The 26,357-nt window shown below is 47.8% G+C and overlaps 1 protein-coding gene across 1 annotated transcript in view; it reads left to right on the top strand.

Annotated features, from left to right (window-relative positions):
- The first annotated feature begins 875 nt into the window (after positions 1–875).
- LOC142912121 (uncharacterized) overlaps positions 876–26,357 on the top strand; it is a 29,150-nt gene continuing 3,668 nt past the window's right edge. Inside the window, exons 1-3 of the mRNA XM_076060439.1 lie at positions 876–946; positions 4,064–4,191; positions 6,551–6,746. Coding sequence (XP_075916554.1) covers positions 880–946; positions 4,064–4,191; positions 6,551–6,746 — 391 coding nt within the window. The 5' untranslated portion in view covers positions 876–879. The remainder of the gene's footprint in view (positions 947–4,063; positions 4,192–6,550; positions 6,747–26,357) is intronic.

Genomic DNA, 26,357 nt, shown 5'->3' with positions numbered 1-26,357 from the left:
ATGGTGATGATGATGGTGGTGATGGTGATGATGGTAATGATGATGACGGTGATGATGGTAATGATGATGTTGACGGTGATGGTGATGATGGTAATGATGATGTTGACGGTGATGGTGATGATGGTAATGATGACGGTGATGATCGTGACGGTGACAGTGACGATGACGGTGGTGGTGATGATGATGGTGACGGTGATGATGACGGTGACAGTGATGACGGTGATGATGATAACGGTGATGATGGTAATGATGATGTTGACGGTGATGACAGTGATGGTGATGATGATAACGGTGATGTTGACGGTGATGGTGATGATGATGACGATGATGGTGATGACGATGATGGTGATGATGGTGAATGATGACGGTAAGGGTCAAAGGTCGGGCAAAAGTCGGCTCGTTGCTTTTAACCTTTAACCTTGCCGAGGTCTTAGGGAAGGGGGAGGGTCCTTGTAAAGAGGGGCGTGGTTGGGGCGGGGGTCTACCGGAGCTCCACCCCTCGCCCACGTGACGTGTTGAGAGGGTAGGGGTGGGAGAGAGAGAGGGTAGGGGTGGGAGAGAGAGAGGGTTGGGTGAATGGGGTGAGGGGCGTGGCCGTGGGTGGGTGGGGGTAGTTTCATGGGTGGGGGTTGCGTGAGGGGGGGTGAAGGGGTGAATCCACCGGAGCTCCGCCCCTCACCCACGTGATGTGTTGAGAGCGTAGGGGTGGGAGAGAGAGGGGGTTGGGTGAATGGGGTGAGGGGCGTGGGTGGGGGTAGTGTCGTGGGTGGGGGTTGCGTGTGGGGGGGGGGTGAAGGGGTGAATCCACCGGAGCTCCGCCCCTCGCCCACGTGATGCGTGACGTCAGGGCGCGAGAGAGACGAGGAGACGATGACGGCTATGGCGGTGTCTCGCTCTGCGCTGCTGCTGCTGCCGCTGCTGCAGACGACTGCGATCGCTATGAGCGGTGAGTCGGCGGCTGTCTCGGTGGTCGTGCCATCTTATTGGCGAGGCTTTGTGTGTGTGTTTATTAGGTACGTTTGTTCTGTTTTGCCAAGTGCACCTAGCCTGGCACGAGCGGCGTTGGTAACGGTGGTGGTCGGTGCGGGCGGTGCGGATCTGTGAGGAGGTGTTCGATGTCTCAAAGTGAACCTAGCCTGACACGAGGCTGGTGCGGTAACGGGGAGCGGTGGCGCAGTGGTTAGCGACTGGGTTGAACGTCGCCACTGGGGGGGGGGGGGTGGGAGGGAGGGAGACAAAGGCGGCCGGGCGTGGTGCTGTGTCACATGTTGTAGCAGCTGCTGCTGACTCGCTAGCAGCACTTGCCCCTACAGCCTGTTGAAGGCTACACGGGGGAGCTTTGTCTTTCCTGGACACAGTCTCCCTCGCGTGTCAGACCTTCATCATAGGTGACACTTCATAGGTGACACTTCATAGGTGACACTTCATAGGTGATACTTCATAGGTGATACTTCATAGGTGACATTTCATAGGTGACACTTCATAGGTGATACTTCATAGGTGATACTTCATAGGTGACACTTCATAGGTGACACTTCATAGGTGACACTCATAGGTGACGCTTCATAGGTGACACTTCATAGGTGACACTTCATAGGTGACACTTCATAGGTGACACTTCATAGGTGATACCACAGGTGATACTTCATAGGTGATACTTCATAGGTGACACTTCATAGGTGACACTTCATAGGTGACACTTCATAGGTGATACTTCATAGGTGACACTTCATAGGTGATACTTCATAGGTGACACGTCATAGGTGACACTTCATAGGTGACACTTCATAGTTGACACTTCATAGGTGATACTTCATAGGTGATACTTCATAGGTGACACTTCATAGGTGACACTTCATAGGTGACACTTCATAGGTGATACTTCATAGGTGACACTTCATAGGTGACACTTCATAGGTGATACTTCATAGGTGACACTTCATAGGTGACACTTCATAGGTGATACATCATAGGTGATACTTCATAGGTGACACTTCATAGGTGACACTTCATAGGTGACACTCATAGGTGACGCTTCATAGGTGATACTCATAGGTGACACTTCATAGGTGACACTTCATAGGTGACACTTCATAGGGGACACTTCATAGGTGACACTTCATAGGTGATACTCATAGGTGACACTTCATAGGTGACACTTCATAGGTGACACTTCATAGGTGATACTTCATAGGTGATACTTCATAGGTGACACTTCATAGGTGACACTTCATAGGTGATACTTCATAGGTGACACTTCATAGGTGACACTTCATAGGTGATACATCATAGGTGATACTTCATAGGTGACACTTCATAGGTGACACTTCATAGGTGACACTCATAGGTGACGCTTCATAGGTGATACTCATAGGTGACACTTCATAGGTGACACTTCATAGGTGACACTTCATAGGGGACACTTCATAGGTGTCACTTCATAGGTGATACTCATAGGTGACACTTCATAGGTGACGCTTCATAGGTGACACTTCATAGGTGACGCTTCATAGGTGACACTTCATAGGTGACACTTCATAGGTGACACTTCATAGGTGACACTTCATAGGTGACGCTTCATAGGTGATACTCATAGTTGACACTTCATAGGTGACGCTTCATAGGTGACACTTCATAGGTGACACTTCATAGGTGACACTTCATAGGTGATACTTCAATGTGTGATGTCCACTTCCGTGGGTTCCATTCCCAGTGAACCACAGAGAGTCACTTGAAGAAGCAGGCAGCTCAGAGGCAGCTCTGTGATGTCCACTTCCGCGGGTTCCGTTCCCAGTGAACCACAGAGAGTCACTTGAAGAAGCAGGCAGCTCAGAGGCAGCTCTGTGTTGTTCATGGCCACCGCGAGGAGGGAGCTTTCGCGACAAGAGTCTAGCCACCACCACCACCACAACAACAATCTGCTTTTAACGTTTAGTTTTTTGTCCTTCCCCCGCACCTCCGATTCGCACGGTTGGCTACGTTACGGTGGTGCGAAAGAAGTTCAGCGTGCATATAGACGTACCCCTCCGCCCAGGAGTGGGTCACCTTAGCTGATTTTGTTTCAAGCGGGTGAAAACGCAAGAGGCCACGATAGAATCTTATCGGTCCCCATGTAATTCTCTGGGTATGGGTCTCTGTGTGAGTCTACGGGTCTCTGTGTGAGTCTATGGGTCTCTGTGTGAGTCTACGGGCATCTGTGTGAGTCTAAGGGTATCTGTGTGAGTCTACGTGTCTCTGTGTGAGTCTACGGGTCTCTGTGTGAGTCTACGGTTCTCTGTATGAGTCTACGGGTATCTGTGTAAAGTCTATGGCTCTCTGTGAGTCTTTGGGTCTCCGTGTGAGTCTATGGGTCTCTGTGTGAGTCTACGGGCATCTGTGTGAGTCTACGGGTCTCTGTGTGAGTCTACGGGTCTCTGTGTGAGTCTACGGGTATCTGTGTGAGTCTACGGGTCTCTGTGTGAGTCTACGGGTCTCTGTGTGAGTCTACGGGTCTCTGTGTGAGTCTACGGGTATCTGTGTGAGTCTACGGGTCTCTGTGTGAGTCTACGGGTCTCTGTGTGAGTCTACGGGTCTCTGTGTGAGTCTACGGGTCTCTGTGTGAGTCTACGGGTCTCTGTGTGAGTCTACGGGTCTCTGTGTGAGTCTACGGGTCTCTGTGTGAGTCTACGGGTATCTGTGTGAGTCTACGGGTGTTTGTGTGAGTCTATGGGTATATGTGTGAGTCTACGGGTATCTGTGTAAAGTCTATTGGTCTCTGTGAGTCTATGGGTCTCCGTGTGAGTCTACAGGTCTCTGTGTGAGTCTACGGGTGTCTGTGCGAGTCTACGGGTGTCTGTGTGAGTCTACGGGTATCTGTGTGAGTCTATGGGTCTCTGTGTGAGTCTATGGGTATATGTGTGAGTCTACGGGTATCTGTAAAGTCTATGGGTCTCTGTGAGTCTATGGGTCTCCGTGTGAGTCTACAGGTCTCTGTGTGAGTCTACGGGTCTCTGTGTGAGTCTACTTGAAGATATTACTTCACAACCGTGTCACCACCACCACCCCCTTTCCCCCCTCTTTGCAGCCGTCTCGTGGATAGAGAAAGTGCAGGGGGAGACGGTGGTGCTGGGCTGCACCTGGACGGGCGACCCCACGGACACCGAGGTCCTGGACGTGGAGTGGTTCCTGCAGATGCCCACTACGAACATCTACGTGAGGAAGAGAGAGGGATACAGAGACGCACATCGCTACTCAGAGATGCCTGTAGCTTCTACTCAGAGACGCCCGTAGCTCCTACTCAGAGACGCCCGTAGCTCCTACTCAGAGACGCCCGTAGCTCCTACTCAGAGACGCCTGTAGCTCCTACACAGAGACGCCCATAGCTCCTACTCAGAGACGCCTGTAGCTCCTACTCAGAGACGCCTGTAGCTCCTACTCAGAGACGCCCATAGCTCCTACTCAGAGACGCCCGTAGCTCCTACTCAGAGACGCCCTTAGCTCCTACTCAGAGACGCCTGTAGCTCATACTCGGAGATGCCTGTAGCTCCTACTCAGAGACGCCTGTAGCTCCTACTCAGAGACGCCCGTAGCTCCTACTCAGAGACGCCTGTAGCTCCTACTCAGAGACGCCTGTAGCTCCTACTCAGAGACACCCGTAGCTCCTACTCTAGAGATGCCCATCGCACACGCAGAGACGCCCGTACATCCTACTCAGAGACGCCTGTAGCTCCTACTCAGAGACGCCTGTAGCTCCTACTCAGAGACGCCTGTAGCTCGTACTCAGAGACGCCTGTAGCTCCTACTTAGAGACACCCGTAGCTCCTACTCAGAGACGCCTGTAGCTCCTACTCAGAGATGCCTGTAGCTCCTACTCAGAGACGCACATCGCTACTCAGAGACGCCTGTAGCTCCTGCTCAGAGACGCCCGTAGCTCCTACTCAGAGACGCCCGTAGCTCCTGCTCAGAGATGCCTGTAGCTCCTACTCAGAGACGCCCGTAGCTCCTACTCAGAGACGCCCGTAGCTCCTACTCAGAGATGCCTGTAGCTCCTACTCAGAGACGCCCGTAGCTCCTACTCAGAGACGCCTGTAGCTCCTACACAGGCACCAGCAGGCTTGTTACCAGCCATGTTACCAGCCTCACATCCGGAGAGGGAGGTGGGATGGTAACATGCTAATTCAACTCTGCCCACACATATTCTTAGCTCTTTCGGTAAAGTCACGTTGAAGGGCAACAATAAAATAATAAAATATATTAAAATAATCAAATATATAACAAGAAATTTTTATTGTTTTATATATATTTTATTATGTTATTGTTTCCCTTCAACGTGACTTTACCGAAAGAGCTAACAATATGAATCACTGCAGTCACGAAAGCTTTAAATCAAAATTCCGCCCACACAGCTTCAAAAGACGCGGTCCTTGCTTAACAGCATTCATTCAAGCTCCGTCTTCTTGATAGCCCTGTTTCTTCACCTGAAGAAGGCCACTTGTGTTGTGGCCGAAACGTCGTGAGAATTGCATTATTACTTGACTTCATTATTTTATTTCCAGTCTACGTGGCGGTGACTTTACCGAAAGAACCAAGAATGTGAATCCATGCAGTCACGAAAGCTTTAAATCGAAACAGAATCGGAATATGTATCTACACTGCAGGAGGAATCCAATGAGCTGTAAAGCTCTTTGTTCACAGATGGGGTGGGTCAAAACGTTCCAACAACAAACGGCTACAAGAACACGTGACAGGAGTGCAACGTATAGGAAAACAAATCAATTGAACAGTATAAAAATAAATATAAATTTAAACCTGGTAAAGCCCACTGAACTATTAGGGTCTTATTCTTGGTTCTTTCGGTAAAGTCACCGCCACGTAGAAGGGAAACAATAAAATAATAAAAATATAAAACAATAAAATTCTCACGACGTTTCGACTGCAACACAAGAAGCAATCATCATCGTCAGGTGTGAAAACCACAGCAAGAACAATTTGAATAAAAGTGGCGGGTTTTTTTTAACGTCAGCACCACGGAGAGCGATTTGGAAGTTTGTTCAGATGGACGAGTCCATCTATGTTCGGAAAAGGAATCTCTCTTGGTAACCGTAAGCGTGAACAATCAATTAAGACCCCAAATGGTTTATCAAATCCTTCCAACGATTGCTAAGCCCAGAATCCATCTCCTCGGTTGAAATTGTCTCCGTGTTTGTACGTGCGGATAGCCTCATGAACGAATCTCTCTTGGTAACCGTAAGGGTGAACAAGCAATTAAGACCCCAAATGGTTTATCAAATCCTTCCAACGATTGCTAAGCCCAGAATCCATCTCCTCGGTTGAAATTGTCTCCGTGTTTGTATATGCGGATAGCCTCATGAACGAATCTCTCTTGGTAACCGTAAGCGTGAACAATCAATCAAGACCCGAATTGGTTTATCAAATCCTTCCAACGATTGCTAAGCCCAGAATCCTTCTCAGTTGAAATTGTCTCCGTGTTTGTACGTGCGGATAGCCTCACGGCGGCGGCGGTGGCGATGGCGGAGCCCTTTTTGTCCGTCCCCCACCCCCCTGCCCTCAGGTGGCCACGTTCGCCGGGGGCGAGGGGCACATCTACCCGGACTTCGCGTCCCGCGTGCGCTTCGCCCGCAACGTGACGCGGAGGGACGCGTCGCTGCAGATCGCCGGGCTGCGGGCGAGCGACGCCGGCGTCTACACGTGCAAGGTGAAGTTCGGCACTTTCATCAAGCAGGAGACCATCAGGCTCACCGTGCTGGGTAACGAACGCACGCACGCGCACACGCACGTACGCACGTACACACACACGTACACGCACGCACACGCACACACACGCACGTACATGCACGCACGAACACACACGCACGTACATGCACGCACGCACACGCACGTACAACAACAACAACCGCCATTTGCCACTAAGTGGCGGTGACGTCACCACGACGCTTGTGCCAGGCTATGTGCACCCTGAGGCCACGTGAAGTGTCGAACGCCCGCTGGCAGGAGGTCACGGGGCAGACCCAGGTGCCACGGGTCGACTGACTGCGGCAACCTGCTGTGCTTTAGCCACCCGGCGCTCCGCTCGTTGTTCTGAGCGTCGCTTCTCCGCCCTCCGTTGTTGTTGGAGGGCGACTGCCTCCAACTGCCCAGTAGCGTCCTTCACGAGCCTCCTCCACAGAGGCCGATCTTGACACTGCTGGTACCAGTCATCGGCAAGTCCACTCAGCTCCACGTCCTCCTGTACCACATCACTCCATCTCTTCTCTAGCCCGTGCCGCGCCCGCTTAGCCCCCTCAATCCGGCCGAACAAAAGCTGTTTCGGCATGCGGTGGCTGGGCATGCGGGCTACATGACCCAGCCATCGCAGCCTTCCCCGCCGGAGGAGCTCACCGATGGGACCTTGCCCAGATCTTTCAAGGATTTTTGAGCTCCTCACACAATCCAGTCTGGTTAAACCCAGGATGGATCGTAGGCAGGCCAGCCTAAATGTTCCTAACCGGCGAAGATGTTTCATTAGGGGGGTCCACGTTTCGCAAGCGTAGAGAAGGGAGGGAATGACCGTGGCCGAGAAGACCTGAAGCTTAGTGTGGAGCGACAGACCAAGTAGCTTCCACACAGCGTTACGCAACCGATGAAAGATATTGCCGCTCGACCGATTCGGAGTGAGACCTCTGCTGTTAAACTGGAGCCAGTCATAAGCACACTGCCCAGGTATGGGAAACTCTCCACTCTCTCCACAACGGCCCCATCACCGATTGGGAGTTGTGGGGGCAGAGTGTCCGATGGTACAAAATACCCAGGCAGGTGCTTAGTTTTGGTGGGGCTGATGGTAAGGCCCCACCTCTTAGTGGCACGCTCCAGTCTCAGCAACAACGTCTCTAACTCCTCCTCTGAATGAGCAGCTATTACCAAATCATCAGCATACATAACGTGGTTGAGCAATAGGGAGCCATCCCTTGACCGCACCCGGGCGTCGATCAGCCTTCCATTATATCTGTACCATATGGAGATTCCCCAGGACCTTTCCCGCACACTGAGGAGTGAGATGCCCCTGTAGTTTTTAATGCCCTGCACGCTGAACGCCGCGCGCCCAAGTGCGTGTGAGTGTTTAGTTTTGTTTTAATTATTTTAATTATTAAAGTTCGCGAGTGTCAAGGTAAGCTACGTTGACTTTATTTTTTAAAACATTTCCTCAAGAGAACCGTTGTTGCTGCTGCTGTTGTTGTGAAAGGCCCGGTACACCCTGAGGCCTTGCCTAGACTAGGACAGCCTTGATGTCACGTGGGTCCACACTCTTTGTGTCTTTCGGTAAAGTCACGGAGGTAGAAAATAAAAGTTATTTATTATTTAATTTAATTACATTTTTTTACCTACGTTAAATGTAATTTAAATTAAAATGTATTTTATACCTACGTTTAATTTAATTTAAATGTGTAATAAATTAAATTTTATTTCATACGTTAAATTAATTGAATTTTTTTATAAATTACATTTATTTAAATTTATTTTATACCTACGTTTAATTTCAATTTTTAATAAATTACATTTATTTACATTTAATACCTACGTTAAATTAAATTTTTAATCAATTACATTTATTTACATTACATTTATTTTATACCTACGTTAAATTACATTTTTTATAAATTACATTTATTTATCTTCTTTGGTTCTTTCGGTAAAGTCACGTAGAATGAGAATAAAATAATAAATTGATAAAATAAAATAACACAATAATATTCTCACGACGTTTCGGCCACAACACAAGCGGCCTTCATCAGGTGAAGGGAGCGAGACTGTCTGGTAGGACAGCGCTGGAGTGAGAGAGCCACGTTCAGATCACGGCTTTTAAGCTGTGTGAGAGGAACAAAGAGCCTTGATGAAGGAATTAGCATAAAATTTAGCATTGAAAAGGCTGAATGATTAGCTTGTGACTGGTCACAGAAATAGCTATGTTAAAAGTTAAAGCATACACATCCGCAGAGGCACCCATTGTTAAAAGGAATTAGCATAGAATTTAGCATTGAAATAGCTAAATTAAGGCATTCGCTTGTAACTGCTACAGAAATAGTTACGTTGAAGTCAGAGCATACACATTCACCGAGGCACTTAGTACAAATCAAAACAGGAGAATTTAGCATTGAAATAACTAGGCGAATTTAGCATTGAAATAACTGGTTGATTTGCTAGTGACTGGTCACAGAAATGACTACACATCTGAGCTATTCACAGTACTATATAGTGAACCAATAAAAACTAAAATATAAATTACCTTCATGTTATCAATAAACTCTATATTCTCCAATCAGCTAAGCTACCAACCATAAGTCGTTATATATCACAATGCTATATGGCGAAAAAATGGGTGGAATCTTACCCTCAAATTTCCGTACCACGGATAGCTACGGGCCCCGTTCAGACGGACGAGTTCGTCCATGGTCGGAACAGAGGAGGGGGAGAGAGACAGCTGCGAAGCCCTAGTATACTCCATGTTGTAAACCATACCATTAACCGTGGTGTGAGAGGTATTAAGAGGCAATGCTGGCGAAAGAGCTGCGGTCTGAAGGTCATCGTAAAATTACAATTAATTAAGAACAGAAATGATTTAACACATCTTTCCAGTGGTTACTAAGCCTGAATCCATCTTCTCGGTTGAAATTGTCTCTGTGCTTGTATATGTGAATGGCCTCATGAACGAATCTCTCATGGTAGCCAGTTGGTTTGCAAAGAACCTCCGTCTTGGAGAAGTCAATGTCATGTGAGCCCACTGAATTGTAACAGTGATCTGCCACGGCAGAGGAGTTCGTCTTACCGTGTTTCAAGTCTGCTTTATGTTCGCGGATGCGGTCCGAGATATGTCTTTTGGTTTCTCCAATGTAGCTACTACCACAGAGGCACTTTAGTTTGTAAACGCCCGGGTACTGTATGTCTGGAAGAGCATCTTTTACAGATGGAACTAAATCACGGATTTTGTGTACTGTGTTGAATCGGACCTGGATCTTGTGTTTATTCAGGATTTTGGAGATCTTTTTAGTGACCCCTGCAATGTAGGGTAAGGTGATGGTTTTGAGTGGCTCCACAAGAGGATCCTTCTTCATGACTGGAGTGATGGCTTTGCGGATTGTGTAGTCGGAGTAGCCATTAGCCCTGAGAGCCTGGTGTACGTGCTTGAGTTCACTGGTAATGTGTTCCTGGTCGGAAATGCATTGGGCTCTATGGTATAGAGTCTTGATGAGGCAGTTCTTCTGGGATGGATGGTGGTGGGAATCCGGTTTCAAGTAAGCATCTGTATGGGTAGCTTTCCTGTAGACAGAGTGGCTCATTGAACCATCATGTCTCCTTTTAATTAAGACATCCAGAAAGGGTAGTTTGCCATCTTTTTCGACCTCCATGGTAAATCTGATGGCTGGGTGTATGGAATTGATGTGGTCGCGGAATTGGTCTAGAGCAGGCTGGCCATGTGGCCAGATGACAAAGGTGTCATCAACGTACCTCTTCCATAAGGTCGGGCGTAGAGTGGCAGTCTGGATGGCGTCAGTTTCAAATTTTTCCATGAATACGTTGGCTACAACCGGAGATAGGGGGGAGCCCATTGGGGTGCCCTCAGTTTGTTTGTAGAAAGTTCCATTCCAGGTGAAGTATGTGTTGGTTAAGCAATGTCTCACCAGGGGGGGTACATCAGTATGCAGTCCTTGATGAACCAGGTCTTCAATGATAGCGATGGTGTCAGGTACCGGGACTTTGGTGAACAAGGACACCACATCAAAACTGACAAGCAGGTCGTTTGGGGACAGGAAAATGTCTTTGATTGTCGATACCAGGTGAGTAGAATTTAGTACCGCAGAGGTGGTTTTTCCAGTGAAAGGTCGCAGTATATCAGCCAGAAAACGTGCCAGTTTGTAGGTGGGGGAGCTGATAGTAGAGACGATGGGACGAAGGGGTGTATCTTCTTTGTGTATCTTTGGAAGGCCATATAATCTTGGTGGTCTGGCAGCAGAGGGTTTCAACAAGAACTGTTTGTTCTCATCAATTAATGCTGTTGAATCAGAGATAATTTTGTTCGTTTTGGTGACCAGGCTGTTGGTGGGATCTCTTTTTATTTTTGTATAGCTGCCATCGTTGAGTAGTTCTTGAATTTTGTTGTTATATTCTGTTTTGTCCATGATGACAGTGGCATTGCCTTTGTCGGCAGAGAGAACGACAATATCATACCGACTTATGGTTGGTAGCTTAGCTGATTGGAGAATATAGAGTTTATTGATAACATGAAGGTAATTTATATTTTAGTTTTTATTGGTTCACTATATAGTACTGTGAATAGCTCAGATGTGTAGTCATTTCTGTGACCAGTCACTAGCAAATCAACCAGTTATTTCAATGCTAAATTCGCCTAGTTATTTCAATGCTAAATTCTCCTGTTTTGATTTGTACTAAGTGCCTCGGTGAATGTGTATGCTCTGACTTCAACGTAACTATTTCTGTAGCAGTTACAAGCGAATGCCTTAATTTAGCTATTTCAATGCTAAATTCTATGCTAATTCCTTTTAACAATGGGTGCCTCTGCGGATGTGTATGCTTTAACTTTTAACATAGCTATTTCTGTGACCAGTCACAAGCTAATCATTCAGCCTTTTCAATGCTAAATTTTATGCTAATTCCTTCGTCAAGGCTCTTTGTTCCTCTCACACAGCTTAAAAGCCGTGATCTGAACGTGGCTCTCTCACTCCAGCGCTGTCCTACCAGACAGTCTCGCTCCCTTCACCTGATGAAGGCCGCTTGTGTTGTGGCCGAAACGTCGTGAGAATATTATTGTGTTATTTTATTTTATCAATTTATTATTTTATTCTCATTCTACGTGACTTTACCGAAAGAACCAAAGAAGATGAATCATTGCAGTCACGAAAGCTTTAAATCGAAATTTAACCGCCTCTACGGGGAGGGATTCCACACATCCTTAAGATCATTCAACAGACTTCGGGATAAGAAGGCTCAACTAATCGAGTCTCTCACCTTTCTGAAGAGATGCCGCGACTCTAAGGTAATACCAACCGCATTTACACTAACCTCTGCTGTTGCAACTTCTCTCAATGCAAAACGAATTCTAGCTAGAACTAGCTTCGCTCTTATCTTGGAAAAAATCAGACTTACACGCACCGAACTCGATCAGTTAGACAAGACACTCTACAAATCACACTTAAAATTGACAGCAACAATGTCTACATCGGATTGGGAACATGTAGACAATATGACTACCTCTTCGGCTGCCACTATGTCGAACAAATGTAAGGACAATTTGATTTCCAAATTCAATCACCTCTCCAGCAAAAAATCGGATCCACACACCGAAAAGATAGACGTCAACAAAGTCGTAATTAATCGCAGTAACAGTTCCATTTCTGATGGTCTGAAATCCGTTTTAGCTAAAGGTCTAAACTTTGCTGTCACACCGAGACACTTACCGGTTAATGATATCATTGCCCATGTCGACGTTGCACTCAAGGGCTTGAGTCACGTCTCTGCAGACGTAGCAAGATCTGAAATCGCTGCAACCCTCAAAAACGCTAAGTTTCCACCTAGCAACATCAGCAAAGACGAACGTTTTGAATTATCTCAATTAAAAAAGAGGGATGATATTGTCGTTCTCTCAGCCGACAAAGGCAATGCCACTGTCATCATGGACAAAACAGAATATAACAACAAAATTCAAGAACTACTCAACGATGGCAGCTATACAAAAATAAAAAGAGATCCCACCAACAGCCTGGTCACCAAAACGAACAAAATTATCTCTGATTCAACAGCATTAATTGATGAGAACAAACAGTTCTTGTTGAAACCCTCTGCTGCCAGACCACCAAGATTATATGGCCTTCCAAAGATACACAAAGAAGATACACCCCTTCGTCCCATCGTCTCTACTATCAGCTCCCCCACCTACAAACTGGCACGTTTTCTGGCTGATATACTGCGACCTTTCACTGGAAAAACCACCTCTGCGGTACTAAATTCTACTCACCTGGTATCGACAATCAAAGACATTTTCCTGTCCCCAAACGACCTGCTTGTCAGTTTTGATGTGGTGTCCTTGTTCACCAAAGTCCCGGTACCTGACACCATCACTATCATTGAAGACCTGGTTCATCAAGGACTGCATACTGATGTACTCCCCCTGGTGAGACATTGCTTAACCAACACATACTTCACCTGGAATGGAACTTTCTACAAACAAACTGAGGGCACCCCAATGGGCTCCCCCCTATCTCCGGTTGTAGCCAACGTATTCATGGAAAAATTTGAAACTGGCGCCATCCAGACTGCCACTCTACGCCCGACCTTATGGAAGAGGTACGTTGATGACACCTTTGTCATCTGGCCACATGGCCAGCCTGCTCTAGACCAATTCCGCGACCACATCAATTCCATACACCCAGCCATCAGATTTACCATGGAGGTCGAAAAAGATGGCAAACTACCCTTTCTGGATGTCTTAATTAAAAGGAGACATGATGGTTCAATGAGCCACTCTGTCTACAGGAAAGCTACCCATACAGATGCTTACTTGAAACCGGATTCCCACCACCATCCATCCCAGAAGAACTGCCTCATCAAGACTCTATACCATAGAGCCCAATGCATTTCCGACCAGGAACACATTACCAGTGAACTCAAGCACGTACACCAGGCTCTCAGGGCTAATGGCTACTCCGACTACACAATCCGCAAAGCCATCACTCCAGTCATGAAGAAGGATCCTCTTGTGGAGCCACTCAAAACCATCACCTTACCCTACATTGCAGGGGTCACTAAAAAGATCTCCAAAATCCTGAATAAACACAAGATCCAGGTCCGATTCAACACAGTACACAAAATCCGTGATTTAGTTCCATCTGTAAAAGATGCTCTTCCAGACATACAGTACCTGGGCGTTTACAAACTAAAGTGCCTCTGTGGTAGTAGCTACATTGGAGAAACCAAAAGACATATCTCGGACCGCATCCGCGAACATAAAGCAGACTTGAAACACGGTAAGACGAACTCCTCTGCCGTGGCAGATCACTGTTACAATTCAGTGGGCTCACATGACATTGACTTCTCCAAGACGGAGGTTCTTTGCAAACCAACTGGCTGCCATGAGAGATTCGTTCATGAGGCCATTCACATATACAAGCACAGAGACAATTTCAACCGAGAAGATGGATTCAGGCTTAGTAACCACTGGAAAGATGTGTTAAATCATTTCTGTTCTTAATTAATTGTAATTTTACGATGACCTTCAGACCGCAGCTCTTTCGCCAGCATTGCCTCTTAATACCTCTCACACCACGGTTAATGGTATGGTTTACAACATGGAGTATACTAGGGCTTCGCAGCTGTCTCTCTCCCCCTCCTCTGTTCCGACCATGGACGAACTCGTCCGTCTGAACGGGGCCCGTAGCTATCCGTGGTACGGAAATTTGAGGGTAAGAATCCACCCATTTTTTCGCCATATAGCATTGTGATATATAACGACTTATGGTTGGTAGCTTAGCTGATTGGAGAATATAGAGTTTATTGATAACATGAAGGTAATTTATATTTTAGTTTTTATTGGTTCACTATATAGTACTGTGAATAGCTCAGATGTGTAGTCATTTCTGTGACCAGTCACTAGCAAATCAACCAGTTATTTCAATGCTAAATTCGCCTAGTTATTTCAATGCTAAATTCTCCTGTTTTGATTTGTACTAAGTGCCTCGGTGAATGTGTATGCTCTGACTTCAACGTAACTATTTCTGTAGCAGTTACAAGCGAATGCCTTAATTTAGCTATTTCAATGCTAAATTCTATGCTAATTCCTTTTAACAATGGGTGCCTCTGCGGATGTGTATGCTTTAACTTTTAACATAGCTATTTCTGTGACCAGTCACAAGCTAATCATTCAGCCTTTTCAATGCTAAATTTTATGCTAATTCCTTCGTCAAGGCTCTTTGTTCCTCTCACACAGCTTAAAAGCCGTGATCTGAACGTGGCTCTCTCACTCCAGCGCTGTCCTACCAGACAGTCTCGCTCCCTTCACCTGATGAAGGCGGCTTGTGTTGTGGCCGAAACGTCGTGAGAATATTATTGTGTTATTTTATTTTATCAATTTATTATTTTATTCTCATTCTACGTGACTTTACCGAAAGAACCAAAGAAGATGAATCATTGCAGTCACGAAAGCTTTAAATCGAAATACATTTATTTACATTTATTTTATACCTATGTTACATTTTTTTTAGTAAATTTATTTAAATTACATTTATTTTATACCTACGTTAAATTAAATGCTTTAATAAATAAAATGTATTTAAATTAAATGTATCTTATTTCATACCTACACATGTACAGTCATTTTAACTGCTCTGACTGCTTCAAGCTAAGTGCGGCCTGGAATCGTATTATTAAGTAATACATTTTACAATTACAATTCCTTATAGAGGAACCCCATACTAATGAACTGACTACGTATCTATATATTATTAAAAGACCGCACGCAGATATCACAAAAGCGGACCCCGTTGTCAACGATATAATTTGATGTACGTACACCAGTTGCTGTACGTACATCATTAAAATTACACCGATTGCAATACGTCACCAAAGACGACACAATTTTAATTTGACCCCCGGGTCTGATCGCGTTAACTATGCAGGTGGCGGGTCGAGAGGTTACTTGCACGTGTGTGCAGCTTATTGAATATTGACGTGCGATGACTTGTGGAGAGGAAGAATGATGATGATGATGGCGATGCAAGTGTTGAAGTCTGACGTTGTTCTCTGAGTCGTGTAGCCTACCTCGTGCGACTTTGGGGATTGCGTAATGTCATTTTAGTTTCCTCTGTGGAACTTTTTATTTTGTTGATTCTAACGATTGAACTAACGTAGGGCGGGCTTGGGAGCGGCGTTGACGATGTGTTTTGGCGTTGCACCAACCAGCACCTTTGCATTCAGAAGTTGGAGGTGCTTTGATTGTTACAGCGAGAGGTGGAATCATCACCGCCATCGTCATGGGTTTAAGTGGGCACGGAGCCCGTCAAGGGAATGGGTAGGTAGAGGAATGGGGTTGGAGAGTATACACAACTTGCATTTCTAGTCATTTCAACAATTTATGGGCATGCGCATCATTAACAGTATCCTGATTGATGAGCAAAACAAAATCGCACTTTAATCATCAATCTATTGTCATAAATGAGTCCGAAATATCAATCAATAGTCATGCTCAAAACCGCATTCCTATTATAAAAATCATTGAACCGCCATTCATGATGACAATTCCAATGTGGTCATTATGATGCTCAGAATTACACTTATATTCTCAGAATCTATTACAACAGCAGTGTGCTCAAAATGCAAATTTACCAATTTCAACATGTACACAATCAATTCCAAGATTCTTATCAAAGTAAGTCCTATGTATCGTGGTGTTTTCATGCTTATACATTATTACGCGCCCCCCCCCAAAATATATATACAAAAGTGTATTTTTATAATGTTTGCATGGTGTACAGTCTGGAAATTACCCACATGGCAAATTTCAAGTTTGGTGCGTGTCGGGAAGTACGCTAAACATTTTGAACAGACACACAATCACAACTTTGCCTTTGATATATATGGAGATTAGTAATAAATTGTTAATTTAACTACTTTCAAGTTTACGGATTGGAAATAGGAATAGCACTGGCTCACCACGGGGCTTATCGCGTGGTATCTGGGCACTTTATTTGAATCGTAAACCCCACAGTTTGTGAGTACAATTCCTCGCAAGTTGCGTCCACAGATACAGAGACAGACAGACAAATAATAACGTTTATAGGTAAAACTAAGAAATGAATCTACATGTCGAGGAGAGAGGAGAGAGCCAAGAGGTCACCTCGGGAGACGGTGCGGCGCGTTAACCTTAGTCACGTGACTGAAGGAGTGTGGGCGTGTCGTGCGTGTGTGTATACTCTGCGTGTGTGTGTGTACCGTTTGTGTGTGTGTATACTGTGCGTGTGTGTGTACTGTGCGTGTGTGTGTGTGTATTGTGCGTGTGTGTACCGTGTGTGTGTACCGTGCGTGTGTACTGTGCGTGTGTGTGCACCGTGTGTGTGTACTGTGCGTGTGTACCGTGCGTGTGTGTGTGTACCGTGTGTGTGTGCACCGTGTGTGTGTGTACTGTGCGTGTGTGTGTAACGTGTGTGGCGGTAGTCTAGCGGTTAGTACGCTGCTCTACGAACATAACGACCCGAGTTTGATTCGCGCTCACAGCCAACACCCAGTGACGATTATTTGAACCGGTTCTGGGCCTCCCCTAGGTCGACTCAGCCTCAAATGAGTACCCGGTGTGGTGTGGAAACATCGCCACTTTGGGAGACAAAGGCGGTCGTGCACGGTGCTGGCCACCCATCCCCTCGTGTACCGTTCCGGCCTTCATAAGTGGTGCTGCTACTTGCTAACAGCACTTGCCCCAACAGTCTGTTAAGGCTACACGGGGGATCTTTGTCTTTGCATCACCACCCAGGAGTCACAGAGCTTTTGAGGCTCCGAGCCACGTGGGGATCCACAACAGCGTGAGGCGGTGCCACTCACAGGTGAGACTCGGGGATATGTGATTTCTAATCGATAGCCATCTGTCAGTTAACCCATCACAACTGCTGAGTCTGTCACGCGACTTCCTCCTTCCAGCGAGCCTTTGACACTTCACGTGGCCTCAAAGTGTACCTGGCCTGGATGCAGGCATGTCCGAGGATTCAGATGCCTTCTATGACCCCCTGTCACAGGTGTTAGCTAAAAGTGGCCCCTCGGGATAGAGTCATCATGTTGGGTGACTTCAATGCCCGAGTTGGTGATGATGCTGGAACCTGGTCTGGAGCGATTGGAAGGCATGGGCCAGATCAACTCAATAACAACGGTAGGAGGCTGTTAGACTTCTGTGCAGCCTGTGGGCTTGTCATTGCCAACACGCTGTTCTGGCATCTATGCATCCAGACAACATCATGGATTCACGCCGGGTCCAAGCAAGAACATCCGCTGGACTATATAGCCAGTGGACCAGCGAATGCAGGCCCATGTCCTTGACACCAGAACCTACAGTGCTGCTGACCTCACTGACCATTAGCTTTTCATATGTATGATCTGTGGGCTGGGTAAATCTGTGAGCAGGAGCGAGAGACAATTAAGCTCCCAAGCATTCACTACGTTATAAACAACATATTTGCACTCATAAGTCGCTTGCCTAATTGCCTCAGCAACTCGGTGTTTCATATCGAATCTCATCTCAAACAATCGAAGGGCGCCCCCTAGTGGCAGCTGCCCCTGTTGGTTCCACATAGACTCTAGACGCACGTTGTTGTTGGTTCCACATAGACTCTAGAGTCTAGACGCACGTTGTTGTTGGTTCCACATAGACTCTAGACGCACGTTGTTGTTGGTTCCACATAGACTCTAGACGCATGTTGTTGTTGGTTCCACATAGACTCTAGACGCACGTTGTTGTTGGTTCCACATAGACTCTAGACCAGTGGTTCTTAACCTTGTTGGAGGTACCGAACCCCACCAGTTTCATATGCGCATTCACCGAACCCCTCTTTAGTGAAAAATAAAATGTGATTTTTTTTCAAATTCAAGACATAGATATGTTTTTTTACTGGTACACAAAATGAGCCGTGCATGAACATTACCTTGTTCAAAGAATAAAACCAACACAATGCATAAACTCACAACAAATTACATACCTGGAAATCAATGTGACTTCTGCTGTTGCCTTTGAGAGATCAGTTCAGATATGCGTGGCTTCACCTTGGCAAGTGCCACTCTCATGTCATTTTCACAGCAAAGTCTGTTCCTTTTCTTCGTTTTTATGTCCAGCATCCTCGAAAAGGATTGCTCACAAAGATATGTTGTAACAAATGGTATAAAAAAATCCAGGGCTTTCTTAGCAATAACTGGATACTTGTTCATTTGTCGACACCAAAACGTTGAGAGCGTTGTTGTTCTGAAGAGTTGCTGTTGAACCTGGCTCTGCTGAATTTCAATGATTTCGTCGAGGAATTCATCATTGACATCTGCTGTTTCAACAGCAAACGTGAACGGCTGTCTCACCCATGCTGGATATGACTCTCTTGTAGGGAAATATCCGTCGAGAGACTTTGCAAGCTCATCTAAGTGCGTGGCAATTGTTTGCTTCAGTTCCGTGGATACAGAAATATCTCCGATTCCAGACACATCTTCGATCTTACTTGCACAGTCGTCCAGAAGCGGGAAGTTTGCGAAGTTATTGTTCTATGTTCGTCGTTTCCATAACGGTAGCTTTTTTTGAAAAGCCTTCAGGTGTTCTTCCGCTTCCATGATATTGACTCCACCACCCTGCATCTGCTGATTGAGATGATTGAGAGCTGCGAATATATCAGCCATGTACGCTAAAATGAGAATGAACTCAGGATTTTTGAAGCAATCTGCATGGCAGTGTTGGTGCTCTTGCAAAAACAGGGCTAATTCCACACGCATGGCAAAAACACGATTCAGCACCTGTCCCCGGGATAACCACCGAATATTAGAATGGAGCAGAAGTACCTCAAATTCAGAGCCCATTTCTTTACACAGCTCACTGAAGATGCGGTGCCTCAGAGCACTTTTTCGCACATAGTTCACACATTCCACCACAGTTTTTAATACTTCTGCCATTTTTGGAGGTAAGGTTTTTGTTGCCAACGCATGCCTGTGCAGAATACAATGCGTCACAATGATGTGTGGTGCATCGGCCTTTACTAGCGCACCAAAACCAGACTTTCTTCCCAGCATGACTGGAGCTCCGTCCGTACAAACTGCAGAAACCATATCCCATGAAAGATTGTTGTCTCTGAAGAAGTCATCCACAAGCTTCTTCACATCGGCTGCCTTCGTTGTTGTTGTAAGAGGCTTACAAAATAAAAACTCTTCTTTTATCATGTCGTCTTTCACATAGCGTACAAAAACAGCAAGCTGGCTTAGATCAGAAACGTCTGTGGTTTCGTCGAGTTGAAGGCTGAATTTTGCCGGGCTTGAAATCAGATCCGCGACTACTTGAGCCAAGATGTCTTTACTCATGTCTTCTATTCTGTCACTGATGGTGTCATTTGAAAGGGGAATTTGGGATAATTTACCTTCGGCCGCTGTTCCGAGTATCAGATTCGCCATCTTTAATGCAGCTGGTTTCACAAGTGTTTCACCAATGGTGTGTGGCTTGCCCTGCTTTGCGATCAGGTAAGCAACTTCGTACGATGCTGTCAGGATTGGTTTGTTAACAGGTACAAATCCAAGAGCAGGCAGAGTGGCCCTTTCATCGAATCTGGCTCTCTTCACCCTGAATTCAGCAAGTGTTGTGTTCTTGTATTCCCCGTCTCCATGCAGCTTCAAGAAGTGTTCCTTTAGTTTTGCCGGTGCAAGACTAGAGTTGCTCAACTTGGCGTTGCAAATCATGCAGATAGGACGCTCACTCCCATCACGTTCCGTGATACATGAGAATCCATGTTGTACATATTCGTCCGACCACTTTCTTCTTTTGCCCGACATAGTTAGTATGGATAAAATATTAAAGAAATCACACGACGTACGACAACAACAGTCACACGTTGACTACTGAGTACGCACTAAATTCCCCGCAGCGCTGATTGGCCAAGCAGTGTAGCATGATCATCTGCAGCCAGTGATGGCCAAGCGGGCCGTGTGTGTCATCACAAATTTACACAATAATTCAAGTGTGTCCGGACCTCCGTGGCGGGGGCTCTGCCGAACCCCTGAGATCGACTCACCGAACCCCTGGGGTTCGATCGAACCCAGGTTAAGAACCACTGCTCTAGACGCACGTTGTTGTTGGTTCCACATAGACTCTAGACACACGTTGTTGTTGGTTCCACATAGACTCTAGACGCACGTTGTTGTTGGTTCCACATAGACTCTAGACGCACGTTGTTGTTGGTTCCACATAGACTCTAGACGCACGTTGTTGTTGGTTCCACATAGACTCTAGACGCACGTTGTTGTTGGTTCCACATAGACTCTAGACGCACGTTGTTGTTGGTTCCACATAGACTCTAGACGCACGTTGTTGTTGGTTCCAAATGTGGAGGGGAGAAACCGAAGGACCCAGAGACAAATCCAGACGACCATGGGGAGAGCATCCAGACTCCAAATACACAGCAAAGCAATTTGCTTATTGATCCCCCTCCGCCCATCACTTCCGACTCAAGAGCTCTCTCAGCATCTGGTTGTAATCGTGCTGCATGCCAAGCAGCTCTCCAAGAGAGACGAACAGCGCCTTCTTGACACCACCACCAGCGCCAGCGTCAGTGTCAGTGTGGGCTGATTGACGTCGTTTGGACGCTGGCCGAGGAGCTGCTGAAGCAGGAGCAGCAGCTGCAGCAGCTGCTGCTGCTGCTGCTCCGCATGCTCCAGGGCATGCCCCAGTGGCTGCTGCAGTATCTCCTGCTGCAGCTGCATCAGGAGATACTGCAGCATGTTGTCCAATCAATGCCACACGTTGTCCAATCAATGCCACATGTTGTCCAATCAATGCCACATATTGTCCAATCAATGCCACGTGTTGTCCAATCAATGCCACGTGTTGTCCAATCAATGCCACATGTCCAATCAATGCCACGTGTTGTCCAATCAATGCCACACGTCCAATCAATCCCACGTGTTGTCCAATCAATGCCACATGTCCAATCAATGCCACATGTTGTCCAATCAATGCCACATGTTGTCCAATCAATGCCACGTGTTGTCCAATGCCACGTGTTGTCCAATCAATGCCACATGTTGTCCAATCAATGCTACATATTGTCCAATCAATGCCACATGTCCAATCAATGCCACATTGTCCAATCAATGCCACACGTCCAATCAATGCCACATGTTGTCCAGTCAATGCCACATGTCCAATCAATGCCACATGTTGTCCAATCAATGCCACACGTCCAATCAATGCCACATGTTGTCCAATCAATGCCACATGTTGTCCAATCAATGCCACATGTTGTCCAATCAATGCCACATTGTCCAATCAATGCCACATGTTGTCCAATCAATGCCACATGTTGTCCAATCAATGCCACATGTTGTCCAATCAATGCCACGTGTTGTCCAATCAATGCCACGTGTTGTCCAATCAATGCCACATGTTGTCCAATCAATGCTACATATTGTCCAATCAATGCCACATGTTGTCCAATCAATGCCACACGTTGTCCAATCAATGCCACATGTCCAATCAATGCCACATGTTGTCCAATCAATGCCACATTGACCAATCAATGCCACATGTCCAATCAATGCCACATGATGTCCAATCAATGCCACATGATGTCCAATCAATGCCACATATTGTCCAATCAATGCCACATATTGTCCAATCAATGCCACATATTGTCCAATCAATGCCACATGTTGTCCAATCAATGCCACATTGTCCAATCAATGCCACACGTCCAATCAATGCCACATGTCCAATCAATGCCACATGTCCAATCAATGCCACATGTTGTCCAATCAATGCTACATATTGTCCAATCAATGCCACATGTCCAATCAATGCCACATGTCCAATCACTGCCACATGTCCAATCAATGCCACATATTGTCCAATCAATGCCACGTCCAATCAATGCCACACGTCCAATCAATGCCACACGTCCAATCAATGCCACATGTTGTCCAATCAATGCCACATGTCCAATCAATGCCACACGTTGCACACGAACTCAGATCCCGTGACGAGAGCCACTCGGCACCGAAAAGAGGAGAAGCCCTGGAGGAGACCTCCCGTCATCGTCAAAACTCCCTCCTCGTCGTCGTCGTCGCCAGCTCTGTCCTCTTCGCGATGAGGTTGCTGCTGCTGCTGGTGTTGGCCGTCGCCCTGTTGCTCCGCGGCTCTGTGGGGTCGCGCGAGGCCACGGCGCCGCGCCTCTCCTACAGGAGCCGGAGAGGTGCGGAGTGTGCGCGTGTGTGTATGTATGTGTGGTGTGTGTATGTAGTGTGTGTGTGTATGTGTGGTGTGTGTATGTAGTGTATGTGTAGTGTGTGTATGTAGTGTGTGGTGTGTATGTGTGTGTATGTATGTGTGGTGTGTGTGTGGTGTGTATGTGTGTGTATGTAGTGTGTGTAATGTGTATGTGTGTAGTGTGTGTGTATGTGTGTTCGTGTGTGTGTGTAGTGTGTGTGTATGTGTGTGTATGCATGTGTGTATGTGTGGTGTGTAGTGTATGTGTGTGTGTATGTAATAGCTGCTCAGTCAGAGGAGGAGTTGGAGACGCTGCTGCTGAGACTGGAGCGTGCCACTAAGAGGTGGGGCCTTACCATCAGCCCCACCAAAACTAAGCACCTGCCTGGGTATTTTGTACCATCGGACACTCCACCCCCACAACTCCCAATCGGTGATGGGGCGGTTGTGGAGAGAGTGGAGAGTTTCCCATACCTGGGCAGTGTGCTTATGACTGGCTCCAGTTTAACAGCAGAGGTCTCACTCCGAATCAGTCGAGCGGCAATATCTTTTCATCGGTTGCGTAACGCTGTGTGGAAGCTACCTGGTCTGTCGCTCCGCACTAAGCTTCAGGTCTTCTCGGCCACGGTCATTCCCTCCCTTCTCTACGCTTGCGAAACGTGGACCCCCCTAATGGAACATCTTCGCCGGTTAGAAACATTTAGGCTGGCCTGCCTACGATCCATCCTGGGTTTAACCAGACTGGATTGTGTGAGGAGCTCACAAATCCTTGAAAGATCTGGGCAGGGTCCCATCGGTGAGCTCCTCCGGCAGGCAAGGCTGCGATGGCTGGGTCATGTAGCCCGCATGCCCAGCCACCGCATGCCGAAACAGCTTTTGTTTGGCCGGATTGAGGGGACTAAGCGGGCGCGGCACGGGCTAGAGAAGAGATGGAGTGATGTGGTACAGGAGGACGTGGAGCTGAGTGGACTTGCCGATGACTGGTACCAGCGGTGTCAAGATCGGCCTCTGTGGAGGAGGCTCGTGAAGGATGCTACTGGGCAGTTGGAGGCAGTCGCCCTCCAACAACAACGGAGGACGGAGGAGCGACGCTCAGAACAACGAGCGGAGCGCCGGGTGGCTAAAGCACAGCAGGTTGGCACAGTAGGGGGCACAGGTGGTGCATCAGCCAGTCATCTCAGTCAGTCGACCCGTGGCACCTGGGTCTGCCCCGTGATCTCCTGCCAGCGGGCGTTCGACACTTCACGTGGCCTCAGGGTGCACATAGCCTGGCACAAGCGTCGTGGTGACGTCACCGCCACTTAGTGGCGAATGGCGGTTGTTGTATGTATGTATGCCTGGGTATTTTGTACCATCGGACACTCCACCCCCACAACTCCAAATCGGTGATGGGGCGGTTGTGGAGAGAGTGGAGAGTTTCCCATACCTGGGCAGTGTGCTTATGACTGGCTCCAGTTTAACAGCAGAGGTCTCACTCCGAATCAGTCGAGCGGCAATATCTTTTCATCGGTTGCGTAACGCTGTGTGGAAGCTACCTGGTCTGTCGCTCCGCACTAAGCTTCAGGTCTTCTCGGCCACGGTCATTCCCTCCCTTCTCTACGCTTGCGAAACGTGGACCCCCCTAATGGAACATCTTCGCCGGTTAGAAACATTTAGGCTGGCCTGCCTACGATCCATCCTGGGTTTAACCAGACTGGATTGTGTGAGGAGCTCACAAATCCTTGAAAGATCTGGGCAGGGTTTCCATCGGTGAGCTCCTCCGGCAGGCAAGGCTGCGATGGCTGGGTCATGTAGCCCGCATGCCCAGCCACCGCATGCCGAAACAGCTTTTGTTTGGCCGGATTGAGGGGGCTAAGCGGCCGCGGCACGGGCTAGAGAAGAGATGGAGTGATGTGGTACAGGAGGACGTGGAGCTGAGTGGACTTGCCAATGACTGGTACCAGCGGTGTCAAGATCGGCCTCTGTGGAGGAGGCTCGTGAAGGATGGTACTGGGCAGTTGGAGGCAGTCGCCCTCCAACAACAACGGAGGACGGAGGGGCGACGCTCAGAACAACGAGCGGAGCGCCGGGTGGCTAAAGCACAGCAGGTTGGCACAGTAGGGGGCACAGGTGGTGCATCAGCCAGTCATCTCAGTCAGTCGACCCGTGGCACCTGGGTCTGTCCCGTGACCTCCTGCCAGCGGGCGTTCGACACTTCACGTGGCCTCAGGGTGCACATAGCCTGGCACAAGCGTCGTGGTGACGTCACCGCCACTTAGTGGCGAATGGCTGTTGTTGTATGTATGTATGCCTGGTTATTTTGTACCATCGGACACTCCACCCCCACAACTCCCAAACGGTGATGGGGCAGTTGTGGAGAGAGTGGAGAGTTTCCCATACCTGGGCAGTGTGCTTATGACTGGCTCCGGTTTAACAGCAGAGGTTTCACTCCGAATCAGTCGAGCGGCAATATATTTTCATCGGTTGCATAACGCTGTGTGGAAGCTACCTGGTTTGTCGCTCCGCACTAAGCTTCAGGTCTTCTCGGCCACGGTCATTCCCTCCCTTCTCTACGCTTGCGAAACGTGGACCCCCCTAATGGAACATCTTCGCCGGTTAGAAACATTTAGGCTGGCCTGCCTACGATCCATCCTGGGTTTAACCAGACTGGATTGTGTGAGGAGCTCACAAATCCTTGAAAGATCTGGGCAGGGTCCCATCGGTGAGCTCCTCCGGCAGGCAAGGCTGTGATGGCTGGGTCATGTAGCCCGCATGCCCAGCCACCGCATGCCGAAACAGCTTTTGTTTGGCCGGATCGAGGGGGCTAAGCGGGCGCGGCACGGGCTAGAGAAGAGATGGAGTGATGTGGTACAGGAGGACGTGGAGCTGAGTGGACTTGCCGATGACTGGTACCAGCGGTGTCAAGATCGGCCTCTGTGGAGGAGGCTCGTGAAGGATGCTACTGGGCAGTTGGAGACAGTCGCCCTCCAACAACAACGGAGGGCGGAGGAGCGACGCTCAGAACAACGAGCGGAGCGCCGGGTGGCTAAAGCACAGCAGGTTGGCACAGTAGGGGGCACAGGTGGTGCATCAGCCAGTCATCTCAGTCGACCCGTGGCACCTGGGTCTGCCCCGTGACCTCCTGCCAGCGGGCGTTCGACACTTCACGTGGCCTCAGGGTGCACATAGCCTGGCACAAGCGTCGTGGTGACGTCACCGCCACTTAGTGGCGAATGGCGGTTGTTGTTGTATGTATGTATGCCTGGTTATTTTGTACCATCGGACACTCCACCCCCACAACTCCCAAACGGTGATGGGGCAGTTGTGGAGAGAGTGGAGAGTTTCCCATACCTGGGCAGTGTGCTTATGACTGGCTCCGGTTTAACAGCAGAGGTTTCACTCCGAATCAGTCGAG

This window comes from Petromyzon marinus, unplaced genomic scaffold, assembly GCF_048934315.1.
Source record: "Petromyzon marinus isolate PM22_M1 ecotype Great Lakes invasive population unplaced genomic scaffold, UKy_Petmar_22M1.pri1.0 PM_G_Scaffold_19, whole genome shotgun sequence".
Lineage (NCBI taxonomy): Eukaryota > Metazoa > Chordata > Hyperoartia > Petromyzontiformes > Petromyzontidae > Petromyzon > Petromyzon marinus.
Note: the sequence above shows the minus strand (reverse complement) of the source record. Positions and strands in the feature narration are given on the sequence as shown.